The sequence below is a fragment of the Heterocephalus glaber genome, unplaced genomic scaffold (assembly GCF_053883595.1).
Source record: "Heterocephalus glaber isolate CG9 unplaced genomic scaffold, H.glaber_assembly_v1.0 deba00001145, whole genome shotgun sequence".
Lineage (NCBI taxonomy): Eukaryota > Metazoa > Chordata > Mammalia > Rodentia > Bathyergidae > Heterocephalus > Heterocephalus glaber.
The window spans coordinates 1,406,323-1,427,095 of record NW_028258202.1 but is presented as its reverse complement, the minus strand read 5'-3'; the positions used below and the strand labels follow the sequence as shown (position 1 = coordinate 1,427,095).

At 37.1% G+C, this 20,773-nt stretch overlaps 1 protein-coding gene across 10 annotated transcripts in view; it reads left to right on the top strand.

The window, feature by feature from the left end:
- Phka1 (phosphorylase kinase regulatory subunit alpha 1) overlaps window positions 1–20,773 on the top strand; it is a 195,132-nt gene that overhangs the window by 135,433 nt on the left and 38,926 nt on the right. For all 10 annotated transcript variants that reach the window (XM_087210546.1, XM_087210547.1, XM_087210549.1 and 7 more), the window contains 5 exons: window positions 2,109–2,265; window positions 2,810–2,889; window positions 7,234–7,312; window positions 7,443–7,572; window positions 9,840–9,941. In XM_087210546.1, coding sequence (XP_087066672.1) covers window positions 2,109–2,265; window positions 2,810–2,889; window positions 7,234–7,312; window positions 7,443–7,572; window positions 9,840–9,941 — 548 coding nt within the window. The remainder of the gene's footprint in view (window positions 1–2,108; window positions 2,266–2,809; window positions 2,890–7,233; window positions 7,313–7,442; window positions 7,573–9,839; window positions 9,942–20,773) is intronic.

The window sequence follows — 20,773 nt, the reverse complement described above, 5'->3', positions numbered from 1 at the left end:
CTCTGTTTACCCAAATTTAGCACAATACATACATTGTGTATACCTTGCTTTTTTCACTAAAACTATTGCTTCATAAAAATCACCCCAAAACTTAGTGGTTTAAAATTTTAAAAACCTGAAATAGTTCTGGGGCTTTCCTGATCTTAGGGAGTTCTGCTTGCTCTGGTCTCTTATTTGGTTTTGGTGGGACAGTGTCTGATCCTGGAGTCATCACAGGGTTTGCTCATTGATATGTCTGGGTCAAGGTGATACTGACTGTTGGCTGGAACATCATTACATACAGCTAGAATGCCTGCAAATTACTTCCCCATGTGTCTGTTTCTTCACAGCATAATGACTAGATTCTAAGAGTAATTTTCCCAAGAGAAGACCAGGTGGAAGCTGTGTTATTTTTTTTACCTAGCCTCAGAAATCACGCAGTGATACTTTTGCCTTAGTTATAAGCAAATCCCTCCTCTTGATGAGAGGACTGTGAGTGTCATATTGTAAGAGGAGCATGCTGGATGCAAAATTGTTGTGGTCATTTTGGGAAATGCAGTCTACCACAATCTATATCTGTGTATATTTTCTTAATAGTTTTATAGCATTCCATTACTTGAATATAGCATAATTTATTTAACCAGTCTCCTACTGATGGACATTTGCATATTTTCCAATCATTCACTCCCACAAAATTTATAGTGAAAACCTCCTAGCATATACCATTTCACATGTATGGAAGGAATTTACACTACACATAAACCAGAAAGTGAATTGATCAACCAAAGAATATATGTATTTCAAGTACATAATTCAATGGATTTTTATATATTGTTAGTGTTGTGCGTCTTTCACCACTATCCATTATAGAACATTTTCATTATCCCAAAAAAGAATCCCACTCCCTTTATCCATCAATCCCCAATTCCTCTATCCCCTTTCCCTAAGCAACCATCAGTCTACTTTCAGCCTCTACAAATTTGCCTGTTTTCAACATTTATATAAGTGGAGTTGTACAGTATTTGGATTTTTATGACAAACATCTTTTGTTTAGTTTAGTATTTTCAAGGTTCATCTGCACTGTAACCATATCCTCTTCCCTCCAAAGTTCTAAACTAATTCTTCCATGTTTTTCTTATACTTTACATTTAGATCTCTGATACATCTGGAATTATAGTCATACAGTGAGGCACAGATCCAACTTTTTTTTCCAGATGGCTACTTGGTTGTCTTAACATCATTTAATTATAATCTATCTTTATGGTTATTAAATTCCCAATATCAGAAACTTTTATAAATCTTTTAGGGCACTTTATAGTTGACTTGCGTTATTTCTACAACAATAATTGTTGATGTGCCTTAGTTACTTTTGCATCTCTAAGACAAAATACCTGACAAAATACCAAAAGTTAAAGGAGGAAGGTTTGTTTTGGCTCACAGTTTGTAGAGGTTTCAGTCCACAGTCAGCTGGCTCCAAGGCAAGGAAACATGGCAGAGGGGCATGGCAGCAGAGAAACAGTTCATGGCAAATCAGGCAGGAAGCAGAGAGGTATTAAGGGATGAGGAGGGAGATAGACCTTTCCAGGCCATGCCCACACGGGCCCACCTCTTTCCACCAGCCCTCACTTCCCAACATCATACCCAGCTACAAACTCATCAGTGGACTAATCCAGTGATGAGTATCACATGTCCATAATCCAGTCACCTCCCAAAAGCCCCACCTATGAGTGTTTGAGGCCTTGGGGGGACACCCAGATTTAAACTATAACAATACATACCCTTTAATAATAAACACACATCTTTCTTTTTTCTTCATTAGTTCCTGAAGCATAATGTATTTTGTAAACTTTCAGTAGTTAAATCTTTGTCTTTAATTTCAGCTGTATTGAAGGCTATAGAAGGACATTTTATGGTAGCATAGCTGAAACTAAAAAATTCTTTTCTAGATATTTGGCCTTTGGGGTTGACCATTACTTACAGTTTTACAAGGATTCTTAGTAAATAATGGCAGTTTCCTAATGAAGAAGCCCTAACAAAAACAGGTATATCTATTATAACCATGAAAGAAAAGATGGTTGCCAAGGGTTTTATTTGGTTTAATTTATGTGGTCCTGTCTTTAAAATTCCAGAGGACCTGACTGGGACACAGAATTGTATGAAGAAAGAAGTGCTACAGTCAGAGAGCTTCTTACTGAACTATATGGCAAAGTTGGAGAAATTCGTCACTGGGGCCTGATCCGATATATCTCTGGGATCTTAAGGAAGAAGGTGGAAGCACTCGATGAGGTAGTATAAATTCCCTTTACCAGATCTAAATGGGGGTGCTTTCAAAAAGTTAGTTTCAGGACTGGGAGTGTGTCTCAGTGGTACAGCACTTGCCTGCCATGTATGAGGCCCTGGGTTTTTCCCCCGGCACCCAAAACAACTTGGTTTTCATAACTTTTTAAGGCAAATATACCCTGTAATCATTTCAGATGTTGTCTTTCACACATAAAGTTTCTCATGTTTACTTAGTTTTTTATTTGTGAATGACAAATATACATTACTGAACCATAGAAACTGTAGACTTTGGAAGTGTTATAAACTATAAGAATTCTAGATTTTAAGAATGAATTTACACTGGACTAAAAGTTCCTACCTCCTAGGAGATGAAAAGACCTCATCATTCCTTCTCAGAAATCCCACATTTCTGATCTTCATGGTATTCCTGAGGAAAAGTTTGGTGGGTTTTTAGGTTAAGAAAGAACAAATGTTTCTAGGCTATGAAGGAAAATATTTGTGGAAATCTGAGGTTTTACAGAAACAATCATGTTATGTTGTCTCTCTTTAGGCCTGCACAGACCTGCTCTCCTATCAGAAACATTTGACAGTAGGGCTCCCTCCGGAACCTCGAGAAAAGACCATCTCTGCGTAAGTGTGTTGTTTGGTTAGATCTAATAAGACCTCTGTGAGCCTTCCAGGAGCTGTGTGGATTTACCACAATTCCCTTCCCCTAATTTGTCAATGGATAACAATGCCCTACATGCATGCTTCTATGAGAGACTCAGCAGAAGAATGTTGGCAAATGACAGGTCACAAGTAAATGAAAGAGAGAAACTCACAGGGAGTAGTACTCAAACGTTTTTATGGGCTGGTTTTCTTTAAACCTCTCATTCAAACACACACACACACACACACACACACACACAAATACACAGGGCACCAGGAATTAGCACCAAAAGTCAACCATACTCTGAAAGATGAGGTAGAAGAAAGTGTCTGGCTGGAGCACAGGGCTGATGATGCAACTCCCTGATGCTCAAGAGGGAATAAAGGAGGCAGAGGCCAGAGTTGAAGGGGAAAATGGGTGCTTCAGCAAAAGAAATCACCAACGGAGTGAAGAGACAACCCACAGAGAGGGAAAAAATTTTAGCCAGTGGTTCCTCAGACAAAGAACTAATATCTAAAACATATAAAGAATTGAAAAAAATCTGACCCTCCAAATTTAAAGACCCAGTTCAAAGATGGGCATCTGAGATGAATGTACACTTCTCAGATGAAGAAGTAGATATAGCAAATAAATATATAAAAAAATGTTAAACATCATTGGTCATTCAAGATGCAAATTAAAACAATGCTGAGATTCCATCTCACTCCAGAAAGAATGGCTGCTATCAAGAAATCAGCCAACACAAAAGCTGGTGGGGCTGTGGGGAAAGAGGAACCCTGCTCCACTGTTGGTGGGAGTGTAGACTGGTGCAACTGCTGTGGAAATTAGTGTGGAGATTCTTGAAAAATCTAGAATTACAGAGCCAGGGATTTAGCTCAATGGTTCCGCCACCTGCCTAGCAAGCACAAGGTTCCAAGTTCGATACCCGGTACCAAAAAAAAAAACAAACTAGAATTATAGGTCCCATTTGTCCTAGCTATTCCCCTTCTAGGTATCTTCCCAAAAGAATTAAGAGCATCATAGCACAGTGATATTTGTGCACCCATGTTTGTAGCAGCACAGTTTGTAATAGTTAAATCTTGGAAACAACTCAAATGCCCATCGACTAAGGAATGGATAAAAAAAGATATGGTTTTTTAATATAATGGAATACTATTCAACCATAAAGGAGGATAAACTTGAGACATTTCTAGGTAAATGGATGAACTTTAAAACCATACTCTTAAGTGAAGTAAATCGAACACACGTGTGTAAATATCATTCTCTATCTCTCTGGTGTGAGAAACTGAAAGTGTAAATAAGGACAAAAAAGTATAATAGATATTGTGAAATAGGAAGAAACTGTTCAAAATTATGCTGAGTGTAAGATACTTTGTTAATAATTAAAATGTTTTATGGAAAAAAGGTATAGTATTATTAGGAAATGAGTTAAGAGATAGATTAGCAAATGAAAATATATTCTTTTAAGATCATGATACACAGTGTATTTACCATTGTTATTCTATAATCATTTTTGTTATGAAAAATTATTTTTTCGTAGAATGGCTTTTATATTTTCTTTATTAATATCTACTTGTATTTCATTAAAATAAAAATTTTTTTAATTAAAAATAATAATAATACAAAATAGCAATCACGGTTCTCTTTCACACCAAATAAAAGGCTTCTAAACTTTAAAAAAGAAAAAGAAAAATGGGTGCTTGCAGAGCAGAGTGAGGTTGCAAGAACACTGGCATAAGATTGTCATTTCCTCAGTCTCTCACAGCGTCTGACTGGCAGCAGTCCCCTAGGATAAGCTGAGGTCAGAAGGGGTGGGCCCTGGAGTGATAGGCTGGGATGGAACGTTTAATAATTCTTACACGAGTCTTCCGTTTGCCTCTAGCCAGGCTGTTAAACCTCATCTGCACTAAATCTGTTTAATTTTATATCATGCTAGTGCCAGTATTAAATCTGCAAGCAGGTTGTATTTACAAGAAATATCTTAGAGTGATTCTAACTTTATTCATAAGTTATATGAAAAATCTGTTTCTCTACAAGGGAGTAATTTAAAAAAGATATTACCCCTCCCCTGCCTATCAGTTCTACTTCTGTAATCAGTGTAGTGAAAAATTTTTTTTAAAATAAAACATACTCTAGATATAGAGCTTAATCCAGAGTAAATGACAGAGAGGTGATTAGGAATTAGCTGGGGATAGTGGCACATGTCGGTAATCTCAGGACTCTGGAGACTGAGGCAGGAGAATCACAAGTTTGAGCTTAGTGTGGGCAACTTGATGTCTTCATTAGATCCTGACCTAAAATAAAAAGAGGGTTAGGGATGTAGCTCAGTGTGGAGGCCCTGAGTTCAACACCCAGTAGCCCACAAAAGAAAGAGGAGGAGGAAGAGAAGCAGAAAAATAAAAAAAAGAATCAGAGATACTATAATTTCTGTTGCTTACAAGATCCAATTTAAATTTCTATATGAAGGCTTGGGACCATGTGTCATAGATTCTACTTGTCAAGTAACAATTGTGCTTTAGGAAAATTGTGCTAAGCTTGTATGTTAATTTGCTGGTGTTGCCATAACAAAATACCACAGACTAGGTGGTCTGAACAGCAGAATTTTATTCTCTCACAGTTGTGGAAACTAGAAGTCTAAATCAGGATGTCAGCAGGGATGGTACCTTCTGAAAGCAGTGAAAGACTTAACTTCTCTTCTTGGCTTATAGATTGCTATCTTCTCCCTATGTCTCTTCATGTTTCTTCTCTGTATGCATGACTAAGTGTCCATAATCCCCTTTTATTAAAACACCAATCATATCCACCTCATCCCAAAAAAAGTGGCTGCTATCAAGAAATCAACCAATAACAAATGCCTGCGGGGATGTGGAGAGAAAGGAACCCTTCTCCATTGTTGGTGGGAGTGCAGACTGGTGTGACCACTATGGAAATCAGTGTGGAGATACCTCAAAGAACTAGGGCTGGAGGTCCCATTTGACCCAGCTATTCCCCTGCTAGGTATTTTCCCACAAGAATTAAAAGAATCATACCACAGAGATATATGTGCACCCATGTTTATAGCAGCACAGTTTGTAATAGCTAAAGCTTGGAAACAGCCCAAGTGCCCATCAACTGGAAACTGGAAAAAGAAGATGTGGGATTTTTATAAAATGGAGTACTACTCAGCCATAAAGAAAGAGAAACTAGAGTCATTTATAGCTAAATGGATGCATATTGAGGCCATACTCTTAAGTGAAATAAATAGGACACACATGTGTAAATACCAAATAGTTTCTCTAGTGTGAGAAACTAAGAGTGTAAATAAGGATTAAAAGGTTTAATAACTAATAATTAATACTTTGAAATAGGAAAAGGTCCAAAAGGGTAGGGGTGGTGGGAGGAGATGGGGAAAGGAAAGAATGGAAAGGAAAAATTATGAGAAAAGAAAAAAATGGAAATGAAGTCTATGTAAATGGGAAGGGTGCACAGCTAATGGGGAGAAAATAAGAAGATACATCATGTACAGGTACAAGCACCCAATGATAAATGTAAACGTATTGTATACCTAAAATGTACCAATAAAAGAATTTAAGAAAAAAAATAAATAAAAAGTAAAACAATCACATTGGATCAAGGCTCACCCTAATGACTTCACTTTAATTTAATCACATCTGAAAATCACATATCCAAATAAAGTCACATTCTGAGGTTCTAGGGGGTTGGAGTTTCAACACATGATTTTTTTTTTTGGTGAGGGAACATAATTCAACCACTAACACCTTGATCCTGGCAAATAGAACCTTTTATCACAAATAAGATCAGTTTTATGATACTTTAAGCAACCCAAAGAAAATCACATGACCCATGCCATCAAAGTACTTCATATGAATGGGAGAGTCACAAGGGTGAGTGGATTTATGCATACCTCTGTGTGTGTGTGTGTAAGAGAGAGAGAGAATGTATGTGTGAACTGATGAAACTATGGAAAATTAATATAACTTTGTAAGATATAACTAAAGTAATAAAATGGTTTTCAAAAGGCACAGCTTAAAATTAGTTTATTTCTTTGTAGTCATAGTAGTTATCTATCAAATGTTAAGGATAATTATGAAAGATTAGTTCGGAAGGACATTAGAGGGTGAGTTTTAAATTTTTAAAAATGAAGGAAGAGTACGATCTAGGGGTAGAGAGGAGAAGGCAGAGTTCTTGGAGTTGATGTGGACCAGAATGCTACTGGTAATGAGATATTGAGGCAATGACTTGAACTTGAGAAGAGCTTTTTAAAAATATATATATTTACCTTTAAATGATTGCAGAATTTTGTTTTTATTCACTATCTTCTTCAGACCTCTGCCCTATGAGACACTCACTCAGCTAATAGATGAAGCCAGTGAAGGAGACATGAGCGTTTCAATCCTTACACAGGTGAGAGTTTAAAACTTAATCTGGTGATTGATAAAGTTTGTTTTCAAGTGATCTGCAGTTTGCAAAGATATCACAATAAGCTTTGTGATACTTGGGCCATGATTTTTATCTATATTTGTTCTGTGCACAGGAAATAATGGTATATCTAGCCATGTATATGAGAACCCAGCCTGGCCTCTTTGCTGAAATGTTTCGACTTCGAATTGGTCTGATCATACAAGTCATGGCAACTGAACTGGCCCAGTCCCTTCGATGCTCAGGTATTCAACTCAGTAACTACTTTTAGGCAGAATTCACTTGCAATGTAGCAGTGGGGTTTGAGATCAGGAGGGAAAAAAAGCTAAAACATTTTTACTCACAGCTCAGAAGCTGTTTATGGCAATCTTGTTCCCATGTTAGTCAGTCACTACTTATACAAATAAAATGACTGATAAGATGACATCTTTGTATATTGATACTGCAGCTTCAAAACATCACTTCTTGGGTCTCTGCACTCTAAATTCTTCTTAACTAACTAATTCTTCTTAACTAACTAATTCTTCTTAACTTAGCTCACTTCATCCCTCCTAACCTCTGGAGTGCTCCAGAGAATGCTTGAGTATGACAGATTATATTGGGTTCTGATTCAGGTAATGGAGGCTGAGAGATATAGCTCAGTGGTAGAGCTCTTACCTAGCACACACAAGGCCCTGAGTTCAATCCCCAATACAAAGAAACAAAAAACAAGATGTAGCTTCAGGACACGAAGGTTGAGTCACTACATCAATGGATAATAGCATCAGAGTTCTGTCTAGTCAACATTGTGACCAAATAAAGAAAATAATGTTTTTTTTAACATTTAACAAGACTCTAAAATTTACTATGGATACATTTGTCAAGATAACAGTTTTGGTTGGAAAAAATAATTAGGGCCTGTGGAAGCTATAGAGAAAAATTGTGTGAAGTGTGAGGAGACAAGGACCCCCATGATGTGATTCTGTTTTCCATTGATATTTATTTCATTTAAGCAAGAATGGCAAAATAATTGTGATAAGGTTGGCACAGAAAAATAAAATAACAGTTGCAAAAACTCAAAATTAAAACTGATTCTTTGAATTAGATTTCCCCAAAAGGCTTTTAATTGAACTGCTAACAAATAGCTAAATGTATTGGTTTGAGTCAACCTAAATCAAGCACATGATATAATTTATATTTAACCCTTCAAAAGAAAAGAGCTAACAATTATTTTATACCTACCATATGCTAGACTCTGTGCTTTTTGCTTTATATTTGTGTACATTGTTTCATTTAATCCTTACAGTAACCAAACTTAGGGAGGTTAAGTAATTTGCCCAAAGTAACATAGCAAGTAAATAATGAAATTTCAGTCCAAGTCTGTCTGATTTCAAATGATTTCCAGTTCATCACATTGTTAGAAACAAGTGCATTACATACTATTCTCCAGCTGTGGTATCAAGAAATATGTTATGAGAAGATGTGATTATTCAATAATAAACCTCACCAAGGGATAAACTCTTGAATCTTCTTTGTTTGTCCTTAATTGCCTATAATGGACATTTTCCCTCTGTAGATTCATCAAAACAATGGCTCTTTATTTAGTACTGGGTTTGATATTCAGGATCCTCAACAGTCTGACCTCTACCTACTATTTGAATAGTATTATCACTAATTTTATTGATCCCTATCTTTGAAGACTGATATCTCCTCTGATTTTCAAAATACTTATTGCCTATATATCTCACTTGGCACATAGTTCATACAATGTTTTATTGTTGTTTTGTTTACATGTTCCATCTATCCCAACTAGATGATCAGACTCTCAGGGTCAAGTACCATGTCATACCTGTTTGTACTAACATTGCTTAAAATGATGACTTAAACTCTTAATAAGTGTCTGATGTCGATGAACAAGTTCAAGTTATCCTCTAAATAGGCTTCATAATTTTATGGATTCACATCTATTCTCTTTTAAGTTTATACAGTTCTAGACTGAGAAATTTTAGTTATTTGCATCTGTTTCCATGCATACATATTCATTGCCTTTCCCTGAAACCTCCAGTTCCATTGCTCTTTCATTCTTCCGGCCCTCAAAGATTCTGCTAAGTATACAAGTGGGATGATGCAGAAGTGGGCTGAAGAAGAAATCAATGACCTTACTAATTCACAAACTGGGTAGTTGCTCCATCAATAATTGAGAATCTATTATAGTACAAATAGCTAAGTGTATAGTGTTAGAAATATATTTTTTAATTCTTCTCGTCCAATCAAATAACTCAGAAATTCAAAACAAGAAAGGAAATAGAGGGTCTGCAAATTGATACTACAAAAGAATAGTCTTGGTAGGGGCAGGAATGAACTCAGTGGTGATTAGCATGTGGCAGGTCCTGGGTCCAATCCCTGGCGCTACAAAAAAGGAGAGGAAAGAAGAAATGAGGGGAGGGAAAGGAGGAAGGAAAAGAAAGACAGAAAAACAAGGAGTGTAGCAGGCAAATTAGAATTCCTTCTGTCCTGTGTTAATGCCAACTAGCTGAAGAAGCCAGAGAGGGTCTGATGAATCTCAGTCCTTCAGACATGAAGAACCTCCTGCATCACATTCTCAGTGGCAAGGAATTTGGAGTGGAACGAAGCGGTAAGCATAAATGTTTTTCAATTTCCAAGTGTTTAATTCGAGTGTCTCATTAGTTTTAAAATATATTTCTTTTATAAGGGGAACATTTTGCCTCAAATAAATAGAACTTCAATACATAAAACAGTTAAAAGAAAAGTCATTTTTGGAACAGAATTTGAGAACCACTATGAGTCTCATTCATTCCTTAAATGATAGATCAACTAAGTACAACAATTATTATCATGTATCATTTTAAATATTTTGTCCATTCCTTTATGTTACCCTAAATCTAGGACAACTAATAATCCACATGTGTGAAACTTTCTTGTATTCTGATTGGTAATAAATCAGTGACACAGTGTTTTGGGTGTATATGCACATGTAATCTAATGTATCCTTTTCAGCCTTAAATTCTCATATGTCTAGGAGATAATAACTAATTTCTTTTGTATTAAATTCTTTTATTGGTACATTGTAGGTATACAACACAATTGCATTTCTCTTTGGGAATTGCACCTTTATATAATGCATCTTGGCTCTTATATTTTCCCCATTCCTAGCCCTCCCTTCACGCCCTCCACCCTTCCCTATTTACAAAGACTTTATTTCCATTTTTTCCATTTCTCATCATTTTTTCCTTTCCCTTCTTTCCTTTCCCCTGCCCCTCCCACTACCCCTACCCCTTTGGACCTTTTCTTCCTATTTTACATTATCGATTATTCATTCTAATCATTGGTACATTTTAGGTATACAATATAATGACATTCATCATTGGAAATTTGCACCTTTACATATTCTCTCTTGGTTCTTATCTTTCACCCTTGCCCAGCCCTCCCTTCAACCCCTCCAGTCCTCCCTATTTACAAAGATTTTGTTCCTGTTTTTCCATTTTCTCATATTAATCCCATTCCCTTCTATCCTTTCCCCTAGCCCTCCCACTTCCTTCCCCTTTGCCCCTTTTCTTCCTATTTCACATTACCTATTATACATTTAGTCTTTATTTACACTTTCAGTTTCTCACACCAGAGAGACTATTCGGTATTTACACATCTGTGTCCTATTTATTTCACTTAAGAGTATCACCTCAATGTGCATCCACTTAGGTATAAATGTCTCTAATTTCTCATTTTTTATGGCTGAGTAGTACTCCATTTTATTAAAAAACCACATTTTCTTTATCCAGTCTCCAGGTGATGGGCATTTGGGCTGTTTCCAAGTTTGAGCTATTAAAAACTGCGCTGTTATGAACATAGGTGCACATATATCACTGTGGTATGATTCTTTTAATTCTTTGGGGAAGATCCCCAGCAGTGGAAGAGCGGGGTCAATGGGACTTCCAGTCCTAGTTCTTTGAGGTATCTCCATACTGATTTCCACAGTGGTTGCTCCAGTCTACACTCCCACCAGCAGTGGAGCAGGGTTCCTCTTTCCCCACAGCCCCGCCAGCATTGGTTATTGGTTGATTTCATGATAGCAGCCATTCTTTCTGGAGTGAAGTGGAATCTCAGCATTGTTTTCATTTGCATCTCTCGAACGACCAGTGATGTTGAACATTTTTTCATGTATTTATTTCCTATTTCAACTTCTTTGTCTGAGAAATGTCTGTTCATTTCAGATGCCCATTTTTGGATTGGGTCTTTAAATTGGGGAGGTCTGATCTTTTTAAGTTCTTTATAGATTCGAGATAGTAGACCTTTGTCTGAGGAAGAGCAGGTGAAGATTTTTTCCCACATTGTGGGTTGTCTCTTCACACTGCTGGTGGTTTCTCTTGCTGTGCAGAAGCTTTTTAATAAGAAGAGATCCCATTTGTTGATTGTTTGTGCTAGGTCACGGGCAACTGAGGTTTTGTTCATAAAATCTTTTCCTACACCGATGTCTTCAAGGGTTCTACCTAACCTCTGTTCCAACTGGTTCAGAGTTTCTATTTTAATATTTAGATCTTTAATCCATTTTGATTTTAGTTTAGTGCATGGTGAGAGATATAGGTCTAGTTTTAATCTTTGGCAAGTTGAAGCCCAATTTTTCCAGCACCATTTATTAAAGAGTCTATCTTTCCTCCAATGAGGGTATATGGCTCCTCTATGAAAGATGAGACCACTGAGTGTGTCTGGAATTGTGTCAGCAACTTCAAATCTGTTCCACTGTTACTCCAGTCTGTTTCTTTGCCACTACTATGATGTTTTTATCACAGTAGCTTTGTAGTATAGTTGCAGGTTGGGGATTGTGATACCCCCTGCCATGTCTCTGTTACCTAGAATTGCTTTTGCTATTCTGGGTCTCTTCTTGCTCCAAATGAATTTTTGGATTGTTTTCTCGAGGTCTATGAAGTATGCTGCTGGGAACTCAATTGGAATTGCATTAAATCTATAGAGCAGTTTTGGAAGTATGGCCATTTTCACTATATTAATCCTTCCTACCCAGGAGCAGGGGATGTCTGTCCATGTTCTGATATCATCTTCAATCTCTCTTTTCAGAGTGCCATAGTTTTCAGAGAAGAGGTCTTTGATTTCTTTCATTAGGATGATTCCTAGGTATTTCAGTTTTTTGGATGCTATTGTGAAAGGAATTATTTGCCCTATTTCTCTCTCAGTGTGTCTGTCATTGGTGTAGAGGAAAGCTATTGATTTTTGTGTGTTGACCTTGCAACCAGCTACTTGACTGAATTTGGTTATTAAGCCTAGAAGACTTTTGGTGGAGTTCTTGAGGTCTTCTATATAGAGTATCATGTCATCTGCAAATAATGACAATTTGACTTCTTCATTACCTATCTTTATTCCTTTTATTTCTTTCTCTTGTCTAATTGCCATGGCCAATGTTTCCAGAACTATATTGAACAAGAGTGGTGATAGTGGACATCCTTGTCTTGTTCCTGATTTGAGTGTGAAGGATTTCAGTTTTTGACCATTTAGTATGATATTGGCTGTTGGTTTTTCATAGATGGCTTCTATCAGTTTGAGATAGAGACCATCTATTCCAATGTTTTGTAGGGTTTTTATCATAAATGCATGTTGGATTTTGTCAAATGCTTTTTCTGCATCTATGGAGATAATCATATGGTTTTTGTCCTTGGCTCTATTGATATAGTGTATTACATTAATTGATTTTTGTATATTGAACCATCCCTGCATCCCTGGGATGAATCCCACTTGATCAGGGTGTATGATCTTCTTGATGATCTTCTCCATTCTGTTTGCCAGAATCTTATTAAGGATTTTTGCATCTATGTTCATTAGTGAGATTGGCCTATAGTTCTCTTTGTCAGTTGGGTCTTTCTCTGCTTTGGGGATCAAGGTGATGCTTGCTTCCAGGAATGAATTTGGGAGTATTGCTTCCCTTTCAATTTCATTGAAGAGTTTAAACAGTAGTGGCAGCAGTTTCTCTCTAAATATCTTGTAGAATTCAGCAGTGAAGCCATCAGGGCCCGGGCTTTTCTTAGTTGATAAGTTTTTAATTACATTTTCAATTTCATTGGTTGATATTGGGTTGTTCAGAATTTTTAGGTCTTCTTCGTTCAACTTTGGTAATTCATATGTATCTAGGAATCTGTCCATTTCTTCTGTGTTGTCCATCTTATTGGGGTATAGGTTCTGGAAGTAGGTATTGATGATCCTCTGTATTTCTGCTGGGTCTGTTGTAATTTCACCCTTTTCATTCCTAATTGCATGGATTTGGGCCTTTTCTTTGCTTTTTCTGACAAGGTGGGCTAAAGGTTTGTCAATTTTGTTGATTCTTTCGAAGAACCAACTCTTGGCTTCATTGAATTTTTTGTATCATTCTCTTAGTCTCCATTGCATTGATTTCTCCTCTGATCTTTATAATTTCCTCCCTTGTATGAGGTTTGGGGTTGTCCTGCTCTTCTTTTTCTAGCAGCTTGAGGTTCAGCATCAGGTTGTTTCATTGGGCTCATTCTGTTTTCCTAATATGCGTATTCACTGCTATGAATTTCCCTCGTAAGACTGCTTTCATTGTGTCCCATAGATTCCAATATGTTGTATTGTCGTTGTCATTTAATTGAAGGAACTGTCTGATTTCTTCTTTAATTTCCTCTGTGACCCATTGGTTATTGAGAAGTGTGTTGTTCAATTTCCATGTGTTTATGAAATTTTTTGAGTTTCTCTTGCTGTGGATCTCCAATTTCATGGCACTATGGTCTGATAATATACAGGGGATAACTTCAATTCCTTTTTACTTACTTAAACATGTTCTGTGTGTGAGTATGTGGTCTATTTTTGAGAATGACCCATGTGCAGCTTAGAAGCATGTGTATTCTGATTTTGTGGAGTGGAAGACTCTGTAAACTTCTGTTAAGTTCATTTGTTCAAGAGTTCGATTGAGTTCTAGTATTTCATTACTTATTTTTAGTCTAGTTGATCTGTCTATTTGTGACAGTGGGGTGTTGAGGTCCCCCACTACAATTGTATTAGTGCATATATGACTTTTCATGTCCATTAGTAATTGTTTTATATAGTTGGGCGCACTAGTGTTTGGTGCATAGATATTTATGATTGTCATCTCTTCCTCTTGGATTCTTCCCTTTACAAGGATGTAGTGTCCTTCTTCATCTCTCTTAATCAGTGTTGGTTTGAAATCTACTTGATCTGCCAAGAGGATAGCTACTCCTGCTTTTTTTCGGGTTCCTGTTGCATGCAGTATTGTTTTCCACCTTTTTAACTTTCAGTCTATGAGTTTCCTTTTGAATGAAGTGTGTTTCTTGTATGCAGCATATTGTTGGATTTTGCTTCTTGACCCATTCTGCCTGTCTATTTCTTTTGACTGGTGAATTGAGACCATTAAAGTTGATGGTTATAACTGAAATGTATTGACTTGTCATTGCCATGACTTTTTCTTTTTGTTAGGTTCTCCCCTTTTACATTTAATTTCTTGTCTTGCCAGATGGGTTCATTCTGCTTTGCTTCCTGGGCTTGTGATCCTCAATGTCTGTTCCTAGGATATTGTGTAAAATTCTTTGGAGTGCTGGTTTTGTATTCATGAGGTTCTTAAGGTGCTCCTTGTCATGAAAGTATCTTATTTCTCCATCCATTTTGAAAGATAGTGTTGCAGGGTACATCAATCTGGGTTGGAGGCTGTTTTCTTTTAGGGCTTGGAATATGTCACTCCAAGCTCTTCTTGCCTTGATGGTTTGTGTTGAGAAGTCTGCTGTGATTCTGATGGGCTTTCCTTTGTATGTGATTTGTTTCTTTTCTCTGACTGCTTGGAGAACTTTGTTCTTCTGTTGTGTTTCTGGAATCTTAACAATTATATGCCTATGTGTAGATTTTTTTTGATCAAGGCTATTTGGAGTCCTATATGCCTCACTTATCTGTATGTCAAGCTCTTTTCCCCTGCTTGGGAAGTTTTCTGCCGTTATTTCTGTGAAGAGGTTTTTTATGTCATCTGCACTCTCTCCTGTTTCTTCATTGAGCCCAGTCAGTCTTATGTTATTCTTCTTTGCATCATCTAGCAGCTGCTGAATTGATTTCTCATGTTCCCTTATAATTTTGAAGCAATTTTTCTTTTCCTGGTCACTAATTGCAATCTAATCTTCCATATCTGAAATTCTGTCCTCACATTGGCTCATTCTGCTGTGTAGACTTTCAATGGAGTTTTTCATGTCCTGGAAATCTATTTGCATCTGTTGTATGGATTCCATTTGTTTCTTATGTTGGGATTCCATCATGTTCCTGAGCTCCTCTCTAGATTTATTAATCATGTCTTGCACTAGGGGCACAATTTCTCCTGTTATCTGAGAAATTATTTCTGATTTCATTTTTTCCAGATCCCCTTTTGTTGCCAGTTCAGTGGGTCCAGGTGGTTGAGTATCAGAGGGTTCCATCTCATTTCCCTTTGGGGTTGCTGTAGGTGATCTGGAAGTCTGGTTTTGAGACTTATTTACGTGTTTTCTCATTTCAACTGGGGTGGGGGCCTATTAGCACCTGCACAGATTACCTCCTCTGAGCTGGGTGAGGTGGGACAGGCCCTGGGAGCAGCGGTAGGGATGGTGACCCAAAAGCCCTTTCCTGTGGGCTGGGAGCAGCCGGAGGGATGGTGGCCGGGAAACCCCTTCCTCTGGACGAGGAGCAGTGGGATGGTGGCTCAGAAGCCCCTCCCTCTGGGCCGGGAGTGGTGGGAGGGATGGTGGCCCGGAAGCCCCTTCCTCTGGGCCAGGAGCAGCGGGACAGAAAGTGACCCAAAATCCCTTTCCTCTGGGCTGGGAGCAGCGGGAGGGATGGTGACCAGGAAGCCCCTTCCTCTGGACCAGGAGCAGTAGGACGATGGCTCAGAAGCCCCTACCTCTGGGCCGAGAACAGTGGGACTCAGTACCTTGGTCTGGTGTCCTCTGCGTCTTTGTGGTGTGGAATCAGGTGGCTGCCTGTCTGCAGCGGGGTGATTCGGTGTCTTCTGCGTGACTCAGGACCTCAGTAGGGCGTGCACAGACCTGCCGTTCTGCAGCGGGCTGATTCGGCCTGTCTTCTGCGTGACTGGGGACCTCAGTAGGGTGTGGGCAGACCTGCCTGTCTGTAGCCTAACAAACTAATTTTTATCAGAAGATGTTTATCATACAAAATTACTATATCCCTCAGGGGATAATGGTATGTGTACATAACACATCTTAATTTCTTTATTCTTCCCCTTCCCTCCCTCTCCGTTGAACCTCCCTCCATCTCTTGATCCCCTTCCCATTTGAGAAAGATCTACCTCTACTTCCTATTAACTATCTTTTATTTTGATCTTTAATTTTTAATTTGGATTTTTCATATAAGATAAACCATGAGATATGTAAGCTTGTGTGTCTGATTTATTTCACTTAGCATTGTGATCTCAAGGTGTGTCCATTTTTCTACAAATGACTCGTTTGTCTTTTAATGGGAGAGTAGTACTCCATTGTGTGAAAATACCATATTTTCTTTATACATTCATCTGTTGATGGACATAAAGGCTGTTTCCAAGATTCAGCTATTATGAATTGTGCTGCTGTAAGCATGGGTATGCATATTTCACTGTGATATGATGTCTTGAACACTTTGGGGAAAATAGCTAGAAGGGGAATAGCTGGATCAAATGGAATTTCTTTTTTTAGTTTTTTGAGGAATCTCCATACTGATTTCCATAATGGTTATACTAGTTTACATTTCCATCAACAGCGCACCACAGAAGGTTCCTTTTTCCCTTCACCCTCGCCTGTATTTGATGTTATCTGATTTCTTGATGATAGCCATTCTTTCTGGATTAAGATGGAATCTCAGTGTTGTTTTAATTTGCATTTCTCTAATAGCCAGTGATGTTGAACATTTTTCATATATTTATTGGCAATTTGTATTTCTTCTTCTGAGAATTGTCTTCATTTCAGTAGCTCATTTTTTGCTTTTTTGTTTTGATTTGTTTATGGAGACAAATTGCTTGAAAAAAACATTCACTTTTTCAAAGCTTATTTAGAATCAGCAATAAATGAATGCAAGTGATGTATATTGTTACTGAAAATTATGTGAAAAAAAGGGTGCCACTGTGACTGCAAAAAGAGTCAAATTCATAGCCAGGCATGGTGGCATACGCCTGTAGTCCCAGCACTTGGGAGGCTGAGGCAGGAGAATTGCCATGAGTTCAAGGCCAGCCTGAACTGCATAGCAAGACCCTGTCTCAAATAAATAAATAAATAAATAAATAAATAAATAAATAAATGCCAAAACCATTATGACATTTTGCACACTCTGCACAAATCAGCCGCTTTATGTTTTAAAGAAATTCATGAATATAAATAAAATTTTTAATTTAATGAAATAAATTTATGGATTTTTGTACATTTTAATTGGTATGAATTATATTAATCAATACTTATATTTGGGCAATAATTTTTCAAATTTAAGCAACTAACTACATTCCATCCATTTATAGACTTTCTATTAGAAAAAGACTGGCAAAAGTGATTAGATCTGTCTGTACCACCAGTGGTACAGGCTGCCCAATGGAACAGTCATTCATGTACCACCGGTGCCTCAAACCAATGGGAATGTGTCAAAGCGATAGGCCTGTAGTTTCTTTTTTGATTGGATTCTTTTCTGGTTTGGGGATTAGGGTAATGCTAGCCTCCAGAAAAGACATTAAGAATACTGCTTCCCTTTCACTTTCATTAAGAGTTTGAGGACTGTTGGCATTATATCTTCCTAAAGTTCTTATAATATTCAGCAGTGAATCTTTCAGGACCTGGGCTTTTCTTAGTTGCTAGTTTTATTATTCTTCTCCAATTTCATTGCCTGTTATTGGATTATTCAGGGTTTTTATGTCATCTTGATTATTTTTGGTAGTTAATATATATCTAGGAATCTATTCATTTCTTCTGAATTCTCCATTTTATTAGAGTACAGATTCTCAAAGTAGTTAATAATCTGAATTTCAGCACTGTCAGTTGTGATTTCACCTTTTTCATTTCTAATTGCATTGATTTGAGTCTTTCCTTTTTTTGTGAATATTGGCTAGAGGTTTGTCTGTTGTGTTTATTCTTGCAAAGAACCGGCTCTTTGATTCATTGAGTCTTTGTTTTTTGTCTAAATTTTATTAATTTCAGCTCTGATTCTTTTTATTGGTACATATTTGTAGTACATTATGGTTACACTCATCTTGAGGAGTTGGTACAGGTACATGACATTTCTCAATTACTTTTTTAACCCCTTTCCTCCTCTACCTCTCCCTCCCTGTACCTCTTGGATCCCTTCATTCACATATATAAATATATATATATTACATATTTGTAGTATATGATGATCATATCCCTCATAGGGACTTTGTGCATGTACACAGCCCTTCATAATTCCCCCTTTTGGATTAGTCATATTTCCCTCTACTCCCTTCCCCCATCTTTCGGTTCCCTTCCCATATGCCAGAGATTCATCTTGCTATTTCCTGCTGTCTATTCTTTATTTTGCAGTTTGTTTATATATTTTTATTTATAAAATATATATATAATAAAAATATATTTTATTTATATATCATATGAGAGAAACTATGCAATATTTAAGTTTGTGCACCTGATTTACTTCCCCTAACATTATGGTCTCAAGGTGTATCCACTTTCCCACAGATCACTCAAGTTTATCCTTTATGACAGAGTAGTGCTCCATTGTGTATAAATACCACATTTTCTTTCTCCATTCATCTGTTGATGGACATTTAGGCTGTTTCCAAGATTTAGCTATTGTGAACTGTTCTGCTATAAACGTATGTATGCTTGTATCACTGTAATATGATATCTTTAATTCTTTGAAGATACCTAGAAGGTAAATAGCTGAGTCAAATGGAATTTCTATTTTTAGTATTTTGAGGAATCCTCATACTGGTTTCCATAGTGGTTGTATCAGTTTACACTCCCACAACAATGAAGATGGATTCCTTTTTTCCCATAGCCTCTCCAGCATTTGTTGTTATTTGATTTCTTGAATATAGACCAGTGATGGCAAACCTTTTAGAGCTTTCGATGATACAAACAGTCCACTGTGACATGTATATGCCAGGGGTTCACTGCCACTAATAGACATTCTAGAGTGAGATGGAATCTCAGTGTTGTTCTAATTTGCATTTCTCAAATGGCCAGCAGTGTTGAACATTTTTTAATGTATTTATTTGTTGGCCTTTGGTGCTTCTTCATCTGAGAAGGGTCTATTTCAGATGCCCATTTTTTTGATCAAGTATAAAAATTTGAGGGCTGTAATTTTTTTGAAATTTTATATATTCTAATTTATATTAGTCCTTTGTCTGATGAGAAACTGGCAAAAATTTTCCCATTTTGTAGGTTGTCTCTTCACTCTGTCGGTGGTTTCCTTCACTGTGCAGAAGCTTTTTAACTTGTTGTGACCCCATTTGTTGATTCTATTTTTTTCCAGTACTGGGGACCAAACTCAGAACCTTGCACTTGTGAGGCAGGCACAGTGCCACTGAGCTAAATCCCCGGCCCACCCGTTTGTTGATTCTTGATATTATTTCTTATGCAACCAGGGCTCTGTTCAGAAAGTCTGCCTATGCTGTGTCTTCAAGAGTAAATTTTACCTATTTTGCCTTCCAGCAGATTAAGTGTTTGTGTTTTAATATTTTTTTTGTTAAATTCTTTTATTGGTACATTTTAGGTATACAACACAATTACATTTCTCATTGGGAATTGTAAATGTACCAATGATTAGAATGAATAATCCATAATGTGTTTTAATATTTAGATCTGTGACTCATTTTGATTTGGTTTCATGTATGGTGAGAGATATGGGCCTAGATTCAATCTTCACCATATGGATAGTCTGTTAAAGAAACTCTTTCCTCTAGCAAAAATATTTGGCACTTTTGCCAAAGAAAAGGTAACTAAGTATGCCTGGAGTTGTTTGTACATACTCCATCCTGTTCTATTGATCTGAAAGTCTGATTTTTTGCCACTACTATTTTTAACACTGTAGCTTTGTAGTATAATTTGAAGTCTGAGATTGTGATACCTCCTGCCTTTCCCTTCTTGTCTAGGATGCCTTTTGCTATTCTAGGTCACTTCTGGTTCCATATGAATTTGAGCATTGTTTTCTATAGTTCTGGGAATAATGCTATTGGTATTTTGATTAGGATTGTGTTAAATCTATATATCAGTTTTAGGAGTATGGCCATTTTGACTATATTGCTTCTGCAATATAGGCGCAGGAATATCTTTCCGCTTTCTGGTATCTATCCTCTTCAGTCTCCTTTTTTCAGAGTACTATAGTTTTCATTGTAAAGTTCTTTTACTTCCTTGGTTAGGTTGATTCCTAAGTATTTCGTTTTACTTGATGCTGTTGTGAAAGGTGTGGTTTCCCTAGTTTCTCTCTAAGTTTGGTATTGGTGTACAGGAACAT